Source organism: Cryptomeria japonica, chromosome 1, assembly GCF_030272615.1.
Source record: "Cryptomeria japonica chromosome 1, Sugi_1.0, whole genome shotgun sequence".
Lineage (NCBI taxonomy): Eukaryota > Viridiplantae > Streptophyta > Pinopsida > Cupressales > Cupressaceae > Cryptomeria > Cryptomeria japonica.
This window is the reverse complement of record NC_081405.1, coordinates 669,063,733-669,078,015: the sequence shown is the minus strand read 5'-3', so window position 1 is coordinate 669,078,015 and position 14,283 is coordinate 669,063,733. Positions and strand designations below refer to the sequence as shown.

The 14,283-nt window shown below is 33.6% G+C and overlaps 1 protein-coding gene across 1 annotated transcript; it reads right to left on the bottom strand.

Annotated features, from left to right (window-relative positions):
• Positions 1-10,975: 10,975 nt before the first annotated feature.
• On the bottom strand, positions 10,976-12,714 carry LOC131045388 (linamarin synthase 2-like). The gene is made up of 2 exons (XM_059221200.1): positions 12,220-12,714; positions 10,976-12,143 (listed from the first exon to the last, which is right to left on the bottom strand). Exons 1-2 carry the CDS (start codon positions 12,707-12,709, stop codon positions 11,179-11,181), a joined length of 1,455 nt encoding a protein of 484 aa, XP_059077183.1. The 5' UTR covers positions 12,710-12,714; the 3' UTR covers positions 10,976-11,178.
• Positions 12,715-14,283: the final 1,569 nt, after the last annotated feature.

The window sequence follows — 14,283 nt, the reverse complement described above, 5'->3', positions numbered from 1 at the left end:
TGCCTCACTCAACCTCATATCAATGCATTGTATTAACCTTCGACCAATGAAGCTCATTTCATCTATTAGAATATAATGAATGAAGTACATGCTTTCTTGGAATGTTGCAAGTGCTTGTCCTTGGAGGGGGACCATTTCTTTGATTGGAATTCAAAGGGAAGAATGAATTGTTGATGCTTGTATGTTGAATCCTGCAACACCAGTTGGTGCAAGGAGTAGTAGCGGTGACTGTCCATTTGGTGCCAATATCATCATTGTAGACTTTATGCTCTTTATCAAGCGAGACTTTCCTGTGCCTGTAGTTCCTTGAACATTAATCTTTAGTGGTGGCTTTAAAGTATTGTCCTATAGATGTGAAATAACTAAATCATATGCCCTTTGTTGTTGTATAGATAGGTCATATGGGGACTGTTGATTGTAAACATGGTGGGCTTGAAATGTTGTTTGATTGGAGTGTATGAAAGTAGTAGCTACAACATTTTGTTGTGTGGGTATGTGGTGCTTTTCCCAATCATGGCTCAAGTCAATTTCACATTGGCCAAGCATATCAAGTTCTTCCAACTAAATAGGAATCCCTGAATGTAAAGCTAAAAGGGTCTGCCATTCATTAAGGAAGTCTTGTTGTATTTTTTCAAGCTCACTTGAAGGAGTTCTAGCATCACTTTCTTCCATCGTTGTTAAGGTTGTTCGACGTACATGCCATGGATGGTAGTTGTTGGAGAACCTCTTTCATTGTGCTTTTATTTCATCATCTGAAGAGCCAAAATCCATCTGAATATTGCGGAATGGATGGTATAGTATTATTTCACTCCAACAAAATGCTTGAAATATTTGTCCTCCTTTGAAGGGATGGATGTGATTCTAGGGGATACTCGAACTATTAATGGAGTGGATCTCTCTTTCCATTGATCATGTTTTTGAGATGCACCAAATGACCATTTTTGAGTTACATCAGTAAGACACATTCTCTCTAGATGTATAGGCCTTTCCATGTAAGTTGCAATATAGCTCAGATAAGTGGTTGTTCCTGTGGGGCAGATTGAAACACGGTGGAAGTTATTTTGGTTGACATTTAAAGAAACAAATGTTCTACTAGAGAGGGATAGTGGTAGCCTTAGTAAAAGGCAATAGGTCTCTTGAGCACCTATATCATGGTCGACAAGGTTCTCTAGAAGTACTTTTTTAAAAGCATTAGGAGCTGGTTTATCAGGCTCAAAGTTAGTTTAAATGCGAGACACCATTTGATGATAAGTCTCAAATTTCTTTTCAGCTTTAGCTACATATTTTGCAATATATTTGATCACAACATCTATTGAGAGAATAGGTTGATAATCGATATTGGCCCTCCATATAGAAACTATGTATGGGTTGTGAAGATTGAGGCGGTCATCATTGCAAGGAGGGGTGTGTTTTGGCTAGCCATTTTCAATATTTAAAAGAGTAGAATTATCTTAAATGGTCCAAGGGGCTTTGTAACGACATAGAAGAGTTGTGCCCTTTATTCTGAGGCATGTTTGGGTAGTACACTTTATATGTCATTGAAAACAACTGACCAACTCACAATAGTTAATTAAAGTATCACTTTATTGAATCATTGTTCTGTCCATCAAGCAAGGGTCATCAATAATCGATCTATGGATTGTTTGGTTTCTGAATTGCAGTGCTCATGGGTTCCATGCAGAGACATATCTATCAATGTAGTGAAGTGCATTTTGTACTAATGGAATGTGATTCCACTGCATTTTGTCAATGTTTGGTGCTTCTTGTAACCAAATGAAACCATGGATATGTGCAAAGCCTCTATGTTGCCACTCATACCTACAAAATCAGGGGTTTAGACTCAAAAACAGTAAGAGTTAAATTTTAAATTAAAAACTTGGCAGAGTTATACCTGTACCAGTAGTCAGTTGCACCAAGAATTTTTTCCAAGACCTTGGCACAAAATGTTGTGAATCTATGATACATTTAGAGTGCAGTAAGGTGGGGGTTTTGAACTATATTTTGTAACCTCCACTTTGAAACTACATATGGATTTGTTGGTGTGGTGGATGACATTGTTTTATGTAAGTTTGGCCATTTTATATTTGCTGCACTAAGTGTGAAAAATAGTGCTGGGTTACCAATTTGAATGACCATATCAATCAGTTCCCTTCTGCGTTGGTTCCAGAATGGTTTCGTGCCACTGATTGATGAGCTAAAATGTATAAGTTGATCAGCTAGCTTTTCATTAGGCAAGTCCTTTAATCTTTGACAAAGGGCACCAATTGTTGTGGGTAGTTAATCATGGAGTTGCTTTTGAACAAAAATAGATGTTGTGGCTTGACTTCAATGCCACATAATTATATTCAATATGAAGTACCTAAACTATGGGTGTTGGACGAACCTATTATCATGGTATTGCAAGAGATGGAGAGCATACTCATGTAGCTTAACATCTTTGAGACGCGGTTGTTTGAATGCAGCTATACCCTTTGGGAATAAAGTGGGGAATGACATCACAAATAATGCTTCAGTGTTGTATTCATTTATGGGAGATGGGGAGATGGGTGGCATTGTAATGTAGGAGGTGGTCTTCCTTTGCCTAGTTGCAGTAAAGAGTGTACTTCTTCGACCTCTCTGCATGATGGTGGAAGGTTCACCACAAATGAAGTAGTTGTTTGTAAATTATCTTCAAATGGATTGTCTTCTGTACCATTTTCTTGCATGAAGCTCATATCAATGGGATCTGGATTTGAGTTGTTGCATATAGAAGGTTAGATATGTCTATGGGGTTAAGGGGTAAGGATATTAATGCTGAGACATCTACTTGTACATCTTTGTAGTATGGGTTATATGAGATCTTATATTGCAATACATCATAAACATGTCCTCTACTCACATAGAAGTTGTACTGTTGTTGACTACTGGTTTCCTTGTTTACTATTATTATGTCCAATCCATCTACACGTCTAAGCAAGTGGGATACAATTGCTGAAATATCTTGAGGAAAAGAAATAGTGTGCACACTATATTTGAGTTGCCCCCTTGTTGCATAAGTAACTTGAAGGAAGGGGCTAACCCTTGCTATCAACATCTCCTCAACTTGAGTTAGTATTTTCAAAGAGTGTGGTTGTTCACAAGGGTCCATGTTGTTCCATTCTAAGAAGCGATGTCCATTTTTTTCTAATGTGCATCTGTAACAAGTATTAATTCCATTTTGTTGTCTAGTTTTAATTCCTAGATATTTTTCCATGCAAACTAGACATGTTGAAAAATTTGAAAGTTTGTCCAACTTCGAATGAAATTTGTTTCTAGCATTGCAATAATTTTGAGAGAAAACTGGGGGTGTATGCATATGACCTATTGGGATAGGTTGACTTGTATGTTCAATTTGAGGCACATGTGTTTGTAGTTCTATTAGATATTGGGAAGAAGAAAATATGGATGTAGAGGCTTTCTCAAGATCAGTGTGTTGGGTCTCTCATCTTATTTTGTTAATAATAATTTTTCTTGCATGGTACCTTGAATGTTGCATTTCATTTCGATGAGCACATTTCTCTTCCATTGTATCAATTTGTATGTCCAAGGCATGTTCTATTGAGTACCAAAGGAATGTGGTATATCTGTGGATAATTTTTTTATTAAAATATAAATATATAACAATATCAATGTAATACAAAATGAAGACATTTATCTATTTGCAAGAGTAATTGAGTAATATAAACATAGAAAAAGAACTACAAACATAATTTGAAATAACATGTAAAACCATTCATAAAGATACTTATGACATAAATTGTGAGGAGAAAAATTAAAAAAACATATTTATCATATTAACATAGCATATGTTCATATACATGTTTATTGGAGGTCAAATACCTTGGCACATACTAATCTCATTTTAAAAAAATAAAATTGCAATGCCAATTTTAATAAATGTAAAAGAATAATTATAATTAACAAGAGTAACCTTTACAAAAACATAATAAAAAAGGACATGTCAAACCATTCATAAAGATACTTATGAGATATATTGTGAGAAGAAAAAACAAACAAACATATATATCAAATTAACAGAGCATATGTTCATTTATGTGTTTCATTTCAAAAGAAATATTTGCAATGTTAATTTATATAAATGTAAAATAAAAATTTGAAATAACATGTCTAAGTATTATACATATTGAGTGTATAAAAAGATGTTTATTTACATCTTTAAATATAGGAAAATAATACAAGCTATCTTGCTATATATGTTTGAGGGAAAATATATTTAGATTGATGGAGAAATGAAATACATATTATCGAAAAAGATAAGCAAACTGGATATGACCCTTGAGAGGAAGTGACAGGGGTAACTTTTAAGCAGGCTTAATAGCCATAATAGTAACACTCTATGTTTCTTCGCCAGCAAATGGAACCATTTTACATGCTTAAAATGAATTTGATTCTAGTAGAAGTTGAAAATCTTCTGCTCCAACACCCAATAGGGCATTTGATGGCCTGTCAAATGCAATTACTTTTTAGAAGTTCCCTTGTTTCATCTTGCAAGTCCATTTTAAGCATGTAGCTTAAATCACATTCTGAGATAAAAGTAGAACACTTTGAGCATTGAAATGTGTTTGGTGAGCTATCAACAACTTTTTTCTTACATTTTTATTTGTCCACCACCCATGGACAAGAAAGGTAGTAAAAGTTGTCCAAGTGGAGTTTTGTGATAGTGGCCTTTACACAGACTTTTTTTTGCTCAGAAAAGCATTCATTGGTAATAGATGAAATATCTTTTGTATTTTCAAATTTGGGTGGTGGGGGTTGGTTTTGTGACAAGAAAATGTAAGGTTTGTCAATCTCTTTTCTGGCATACCATTCTTGCAATTTTGAGGTTTCCAACAAATTTGGAATTATTAGAATTTTAGTCGAAAAGATAGTGTCAGGTGATTTCCCATTCCAAAATATAATACGTGCAAACTTGAATAAAATAACAAGAGGATTCACTTCTATGGACATATCGAGGATTTTGGTCCCTTGAAATTGACAATGATGGCCTCAAAGTGTAACATCTATGGTATAATTTGACATGTCTATGATTGTAGCTATACATTTTATTGTCTCTATGCCATCTCTTTTACGTATGGTTGATGTATCAGAGATGGTCAAAACTATTCCAATGACATCTACAAGGGAGTTAATTGGAAATGACTCAAATAACTCTATGCTCTTAATGTGGAAACTATGTTTGGGTATGGTAGACTCTATGCATGTGAAATGAATTATTGTTGATGGGCTATGGAAGATTATTTTAAAAGGGTTTGTGGAGCTACTGTATTTTGTGTTTGCCACTTTTATTTGACTATTGGATATCACAAAAAGACTATTAGACTAAATAACATGGTAGAAAATATCAACAAGTTCATTAAAATAGGTCACATGTATCTGACAACCTAACTTGTCTACAAAATCAAACCCAAAAACTTTCCCTTCACGTCCACCATTTTTATATTCATGAATTGGGATTTTAGACAATGCTCGACCCTCAATGGACCATTGTTTGTGATACGGGGTCAATGTTTTAATGGAAACTATTTGGAAAGGGTTCATGTTTGGCATCGAGCATTCTATAGAAGAAGATTGCAATGTGTCTTCAGAGTTTATGGGTGGAAGGAATGTAGTAGCTTGGAGGAGAGGTGTTGGGGTTCCAATTATTGTTGCATTGTTTGAAACTATTTCCAAGCTATCAATTATGATAGTCCTGCTATAAAATTAGATGTATAATTTAGAAAGAAGTTGTATATGGAAAAAGAGAGAAAAAAACATATTATTGGGGAGATATGGACATATGTGTACTTGTCGAATATCTTGCCAAAATATTCCCCTAGAGTGAGAATAGAACCTTTCACTAAAGCTTCTTCCAAAACCAGGGTGTTCAAATCACTAGGAAGCAATGCAAGATGTGTGTCCATAGGTCATCTGAGAGCTTTAGTCGGTATTTGACATTTGCAATTTGAGGTTGTTGAATTGAGTGTATAGATATTACTTGCAAAGAAGGGTCAACAAGGGACATGCCAACAAGAATTTTTGCAATGACATTTGTAGTTAATATTGCCATCATGTAGTTTGAATGTTCTCGAAGAAATTTGGCCTATGAATTACTTGAAATATGACAATTAGATAGTGAGAAAACAAATGTCATTTCCAAGATGTTGAAAGTCAATGTAAATGGGTTTTTATAACTACATTGAAATATGGTTAAAGAAATTGTAAGGAGTAAAGATTGTGTATTCTTGTGTTGCAGCAAAACTTTGTGCTCAAAAAAATAAAATTCTAAATAGACTATATGAATCTACACAAAACAAACTAAAAATAAGTGACAATAAGTATAAATAACATGACTAAGGATATAATCATCAACACAAATGTAAATATATTATAATCACTTATATATATTTAAAATATTTAAATAAATAAAAATGCGAAATTCAATATCTTGAAACTTATAATTTTCTATAAATATATAATTAATTTATAATATATTGTATCTATTATTTTAACAATAATAATTTATTTATTTAAAAAAAAAATTAAATATAAAAACTCAAAATTTAATTTTCCACTTAATAAGTCAAAATGAAAATGAGTACAAATTTAGTAAAGCATACATGACGAATAGCACTTTATTATTAATTTTATATGGTTATTTTGCTTAGTTTCAAAGAATTCTACAAAATGACTTGAGTGATATATGCAATATGGGATCTATTATTATGTATCTAGGCCTGTAATGATGGAGTCCTTTCAATTTTAATGATTATTAGAGTGCCAGTTATTAATCTATTATTTGCTTCAGTTTAGATGTTTGATAAATTTGTGAGAATCTCTCAAAGAGAGATTGTAGGAAAACCCTTGCAGTTGAGGATTTTATTGATGCTAATATTGTCCATTTTGCCTAAAATAATTCAATAATAATATTTAAGAAGATATTCATTAAATAAACAAGTCTTATAAAAATATTACTCATTTAAATAGTGTGTCAAGAATTTACATTGATACATATAAGTTGGTAAGATGAAACTTATTAAATAAACAAGTCTTTTAAACAGATTACTCATTATATATTGTGTCAAGAATTTACATCGATAGATATAAGTTGGCTCCATGGTAGGGAAAATAGAAGTTTACCTATTTATTTTAACTATGTATGTATATAAGTGTAAGGCGATTACATATTTTGATTATCTATATAGATAAATGCATTGTATTTACATTCTAAGTAGTCAAAATAACTAATCACATATTTCTCAAGTACATCTCATACGTTGCAATGAGTTTGGAGGAATCATCAATTGAATAGAGTCTATCCTCAAATAACTCTTTCAATAAATCACATAGTCCCTCTAATTGTATGCAAGTGACTTGGAATGTCGATACTGCCTCTTGAAGTTTTTCAATATTCAATTCTTGAACAAGGGGTGTTGGTTGGCATGTAATTTTGAATTTATGTGCAATATGATGACAGGTAGTTGACACAGTTGAAGCAAGTTGTTGGACATCAGTTGCAACAGATTTTGCTTGAGTCATAGAAACACATGATTCTGCTTCCATAGTTGTTTCATCCACTGGCACTAATGGGCTTTGTATACTATTCATTGTATCTCCACTATAGACTTGAATGACTTCATGGTTATTTGTATGGTTAGACATTTCCTAGGAGGAATGAATAAAAAAAAGCATAAGTGGATTGAATCAAAGAAAAATAATTGAAATTAGTTTCATAATTAGTTTGAAATAAATATCAAAATTCAAAGATAGAAAAACAACAACATATAAAAACTGAATATAAATATTTATTAAAGTTAGAATATATAAAATAATTTTTTAATTTATTTTAGATTATTTAATTTCTTATGTGTGAGTAAGAGAGAGATATGTATCTAGAGAGGGAGAGTTGTACATATATATACACATATATATACATAGTGCATTAGATGGGGGAATATCACCTACCATCAATTATATGCTTGCATCGGTTGAATTTAGGGTTCCTGATAATGTTAAGGCAGTTCTCTGAGGTTCTAAAGCCTTTCATTACATGTGCAAATTGCATTTGCTTGAGTTTGTAAAGCCTTTTCAGATTCTGCATGTTGTGATGTTTCAGATCATAAAATATGTTGTCTAATGAAGATACTTAATTTTTTATATGCTAATTCTAACACAAATTAATGACCTATCAAGGGTTCTATTATATGGAGCAATTATTGGTTAAAACATAGGCTTACAATTTTCAATCTACAGATTGGGCTTCCAAACTAAATTAGATACAATTATCCAGATAATAAACACTCGTCTCCAAATAGTAGTTATCCAACAACCTAAATAAGGTATGTCCTAAGACTCCTGATTAAAGAGGTGGTCACTTAATAATTCTAGGTTGTTTTTTTGTGGTAAATTCCTCTTTAGTTCTGTCAATCATGGGAAAAGATTTCACTTTGTCAAAAGATAGATAGTATTTCTTGATAAGTGCTTTCAGTTCGTGTTGTTCACATAGACAACTAATAAACAGTGTATGCTTCTAATTTTTTCACCACCTTCTAATGTATGTGGTACCTATTTATCAACAAGCTTTCATAAGGTGTAAATTTTAAAACTACAAGAAGTGGTGTAGACAGGAAGTTAATAAAAGAAACATTCATAAAAAGTGCAGAAGTGTAGGCAACTTGGCTTTTCTTGTTCACCACAATATTGAAGTAATAGGTAAAGAAAGGTAAAAACCTGTTTAATAGTGCCTTCAATGTTTGACGGGTGATGAAGGTGTTGTCATCTCTCTCCTGCAGCTAACTATTAGAGCAAACATCTGCTGCTTGTTGGAAGTGAATCAACGGAGGTGGTTCTCAGAACTATAAGATACATATCACAGATATTTTATTACAACAGCTATTTAATTGTGACAGTCTGTGTATAGGTGAACCCTACCCTACTCGTTGCAGACAATAAATATGAGAAGGAAACAATAGGGTTGGTAAATACAATTGATTTTACCATTAAACCTCTATGTCACTTCTCCATCTCTACGTCTTGTCTAGTAGTAACTCTTCGGGATTGGGAGCATCTCATTATTTTTTGTCTATTCATGTTGGATGGTGCAGATTGTTCTGATCTTAGATTGCATTTAATGCATCTTGTCTGTGCATTCATTTGAGTATTATAGATAATATTAGTTTATAATATAATTATTAATAATATACAATTATAATTATATTATTATTAATATATATAATTTAATAATATCATAATATACTTATTATTAAATTACATATATTAATATTATAATTAGTAATGGTAAAAATATAATGAGTACTATTTATTACTATCTAATAAGATATTATAATTGATCTTTGGCATTCACATATTCATTATATGATATTTATTTTGCCATGAATCAAACTAGTATTTATATAAAAAAATGTTAGCCGTAATTACTTGGTAGGTAGTTACATTCATTGATCTTTCTCATTCACATATTCATATATGATATTTATTTTGCCATGAATCAAACAAGTATTTATATAAAAAAAAGTTAGTCCTAATTTTGAAAAAAAAATAAAATTTGATAATAAAATTAATACCATTATTATTTAAAGGAATAATTTATAAATTCAAAAATTAGTATTATTATTATAAAACAATTCTTTCATTGAGTGGCCTTTAAATATCTCACAAATATTCTATTAAGTGTCAAGTTTTGTTGAGTACCAAGGCTCGATATTTTTTAAGGAATAAGATCATGATCATGCCTGAGGTAGATTTCTTTAACTTGTTATCTACCTCAAGTGATACTATGAAATTAAATGAAATAAAGATATACCTTAATTGATAAATAAAAACTTTAATCTCCACTCTAAATGAATTCATCTAATGATTTCATATCATATTACATTCAATTTTTTAATGATTAGTAGGTCTTATATTTAAGCTCTCTATTTTCCACAGATTGAAATTCATGTGGATAAATGAAACTAATGAAGTATTATGATTTTGATTATATATATTTTTTATTATCTCTTGATATCATAGATGCTGAAGTTTTGATGTTTTTAATATAAAATTTTATTGAAGCTATTTTTTTAAAAATTAATCAATGCTTTAAAGAAAAATATTATTCAAATCAATATAACCTTTAAATATTGTTAGAGATTCTTTTTAATCAAAGATCAAAATTTAAAACTAATCAATCATTGAAATTAAAAAATAGATTATTTGTTTGTTTTTCAATTATCTTCTTATTATTTTATTTAAATTAGGAAATTTCTCAAATTTATATTTTTCTGTAAACAAAATATATTATAAATTAGTAAACAATATATAAATAATAAAAATAAAACTAAGCATAATTTTTATCAATTATTTATTTTATATATAATTTTTAGTTTTATTTTAAAATTAAATATAAAAATATTATTATATGTAAAAAGTGTTTTATAATTAAAAAAATTATAAATTATTTCAATTAGTTTTAAAAATAACATTAAAATAATATATATATTTTTAATGTTTTATTTAATATATATCTTTCATAAAGTATTCTATATTTTTTTTAAATTCTGAATTATAAATACGCACCACATTATATTATGTTTCATAACATATTTTTTATTTATTTTTAAAATCACATTTACTAATAACAGACACTAGTGGGTCCCACATTGAACAGACACACACTAGTCAATGCTTAGTGTCGCACCACGATGGACCCTCTCCCTTTATTACTATAAAAATAACTAAATGTGGTCATACGATCAACAAATTTAGGGCTTCCTAAATAACGAAAAACAGAGTGATAGAGAAGTACAGACTTAGCAAGAAATTGAAGACATAAAACTGACATGATGGCGATGCATTTTTCCCCATTCCCACGGATCCCAACATGACAGAAATGTGAGTGATTAAAGAAATAGATAGCCTGAAATAACTCAGCCTAAGCTTCCTGGAATGAACTCCAAGCTCTCTGAAATCAATCAGCTTAATTTAGCCCACAAAATATACAAAAATAGACAATGTACAAAGCGTATTTGAAATCTGAATCTGATAGCATGTCTCCAAACATAATAGGCACTAAACGGCAGCTAATACAGACTACGGAAGAAATTGTATGAAAACGGAAGATGACAATAACAGTGATTGACGAGGGAAGAAATGCTTTGGCGGCTACGCCGTTCTAACAGAAGCCGATTTGGAAAGTTGTGTCATGTCATGAATAAACCTGTTCAAATTCATAAAAGAAGAACCTCCCTGCCCAACAGCTTTAAATGCCGCCTCCTTTAGCTCCATGCCCCTTTTTCTCAGCTCCTCCGCTTCCCTACCCTCCATCAGTCTCCTCACGCCTTTCTCTATCTCCTCCCTTTTGATCACTACATTTTCATCGACGTCCACGCCCTCCAAGTCAATCCCAATCTTCCACACCTCCTTGCAGAAGCGGCAATCCAGAAACTGATCAGCGAAATAGGGCCATCCAAGCATGGGAATTCCCAGGCTCATGCTCTCCAAACACGAGTTCCACCCGCAGTGGGTGAGAAACCCTCCTACGGAAGGGTGAGACAGAACTTTCACCTGAGGCGCCCACTTCACAATCACTCCCCTATCTTTGGTCCTCTCTTCAAAACCCTCCGGCAGAGTTGCAGGCATACCTCCCGCAATATCCATTCGCAGAACCCACAAAAAGGGGTGCTCGCTCTTCTCCAACCCCACTGCCAATTCCTCCAGCTGCTCGTTCGATTTGACGGCGATGCTGCCGAAGGAAATGTATATGACAGAAGACGGCTGTTGGGCGTCGAGCCATTTGAGACAGCTCTCATCCTGCTCCAGCAGACTCCCGCATCCTTTCAAATCTATTCCATCTAGAACATTCGGAAGGAATACTGGCCCCACTGCCAAAGCAGGGCAGCCATTACAGGACAGTGCACTTACCGTCTGGGGAGGTTCGAGCTCATCGAACGTGTTCACCAGCACATAGTCTGCCTTACTTTGATATTGGGACTCACGCAGAAACCACTGGAAGTAAACGTCCGATGTATCGGTAGCGCGATAGAAGGAAATCAGATCACTCGGCAGCAGAGGTGGAAGATTACCCGGCAAGCAAGCGATCACTTTGTCCGCCCTCTTCGATTCCTCCACTGCAATCAGTCATGACCAACATTTTTGAGCAATACAAATAAACTTGAGAAAACTTCAGCAGTGTAGATTTTGTACCTTTGACAGGAATATATCCACGAGAGAGGAGAAGGTTGGAGTTGCACTGAGCAATAGAAGAGGCAGCGCACATTGTCCAGAAGATGACTCGGGGCACTCCAAGATTGTTCGCCACTTGGTGAGTGCAAGACATGAAATTTTCTGCTATAATGCAGGTGATGGGAGCAGTTCCCTCCGCTAAGCAGCACCGCAAATGATGCTCCAAGACTCGGCCAAATTTCTCCACTGCGATTAGGTACTCGGCAAGATTGGCGAGGCGACCATGGTCTGGCGGCAACCCATCTGGAATGGTGAGAAACCTAAATGTGGATGTGGAGGCTCCAACATCATTATCTTTAGCAGTTGCTTTGGACATGCACTTGTGACTCCATTCCGTGTTTACGAAAGTGATGAAAACCCCTCTCGAAGAGAGTAAGTGAGCCAAATTAATGAGAGGATTGATACTGCCTTGCGCAGGTAAAGGGACTATCACTGTGTGCAGGCCACTCATCTCTATCTTTCTGAATTGCTTGACATCGCTTGAGCCCGGCCTTCATATATATATAGGAGCCGGCTATCCAGCTGAAAAAACGGCATGCCCTACTCCCAACCATACATAAAACATATACATCAATTGGTATGATCATAGAAAACGAAATCCGCACTCACTGATTTGACGGATGGAGACAAAACGGAATCTGTTTTAGGGTGGAAACTGACGGAGAAAAAGGACAAACGAATCCCCACACAGCAACAAAAGGGAGGGGATTTTGAAAATTTTTATTATTATGATTTTTTAATCTGATTCTTTTATTTTATTTTATATGTTATTAGTCATGATTAATTTTTTTAATATAATATTCTTTAAATTTCTTTTGTATATCATAATCAATAGTGAATATGTATATTTTATTTTTTTATTTTTTAGATATTATATTTATAAAAATATAGAAATATATATTATTATAAATAGAAATAATAGAAATATTGATATTATACAATATATTATATTGTTTATTTATAATATTAATATTATATTATTTATTTATATACTAATATATTATAGTATAAATGTCTTTGGACATGTAGTGTCGTGGTTAAAACATTTCGTTGGTGAAGTGGCCACCAAGGTTCAAAATCCTCCTAGGCCAATGAGCTTGCATGCCTTGTTCTTTCATTAGGCTGTTGGGCTCGTAGATTTAATAACTGAAGTGTGGGGATGAGGTCCCTCGTTTGTGGCCTCATCGGTTCATAGATTGAGGTCAAAAGTGTTCACATTGAACCGAACGACTTGTCGTGCAAACATCACCGGTCACATTAAAAAGTTTACTAGGCATAGTTAGTAGCTTACCTTGTTGAACCACCTAAAGTACCTATAGCAAGAAAAGATTAAGTCGTTGATTCAGTAGATGTACTAGGGAGCCACCACATGGATAACACCGCAACAATTATTCCCCACCTGCCCGAAAAACCACCACTACCTAATGGAGATGTAAAGCCACCTGATGAAATACTATCACATGGAGAACCAACTCACTAGGGATGGAAAATTATAGATGGAGAACTACCATCTCCTCCCTTCGAATATAGAGGTGCGGCACCACCTAATGGATGGATAACCAACTTGGGCTAAGGGTGCATCATATAATAAAGACAAATGTGCATTTATCCCTATTGTTGAGTCATCGACTGCATAATCCATTTGTCCCTTTAGAATAGTAGGGTTGGATCCCCTTAGAATAGTAGGGAGTGGGGGCATTTGCTAAACCAATAGACTCGATTGGATCCCCTTAGAATAGCAGGGCATTATCTGAAATGACTGAATCCCCTTAGAATAGTAGGGCCTCGACAAAATGTACTATTGAACCACCTAAATTAATAGGTTATGTTGGTCTTGGATCTTTCTATGCTCCTCCTACAATTGATGTTTCCCATAGAATTGTAGGGGTTGTTTCTTCAACTAGATCTACTGCTCTAGGTACCCCTGCTTCTCCTACGATTGAAGCGAGAGGGTCTGGGTTTTGATTTGGAAGAGCACCTGCCCTATTCCCCCCTTAGAAAAGTAGGGCTAGCGTATTCTATCCC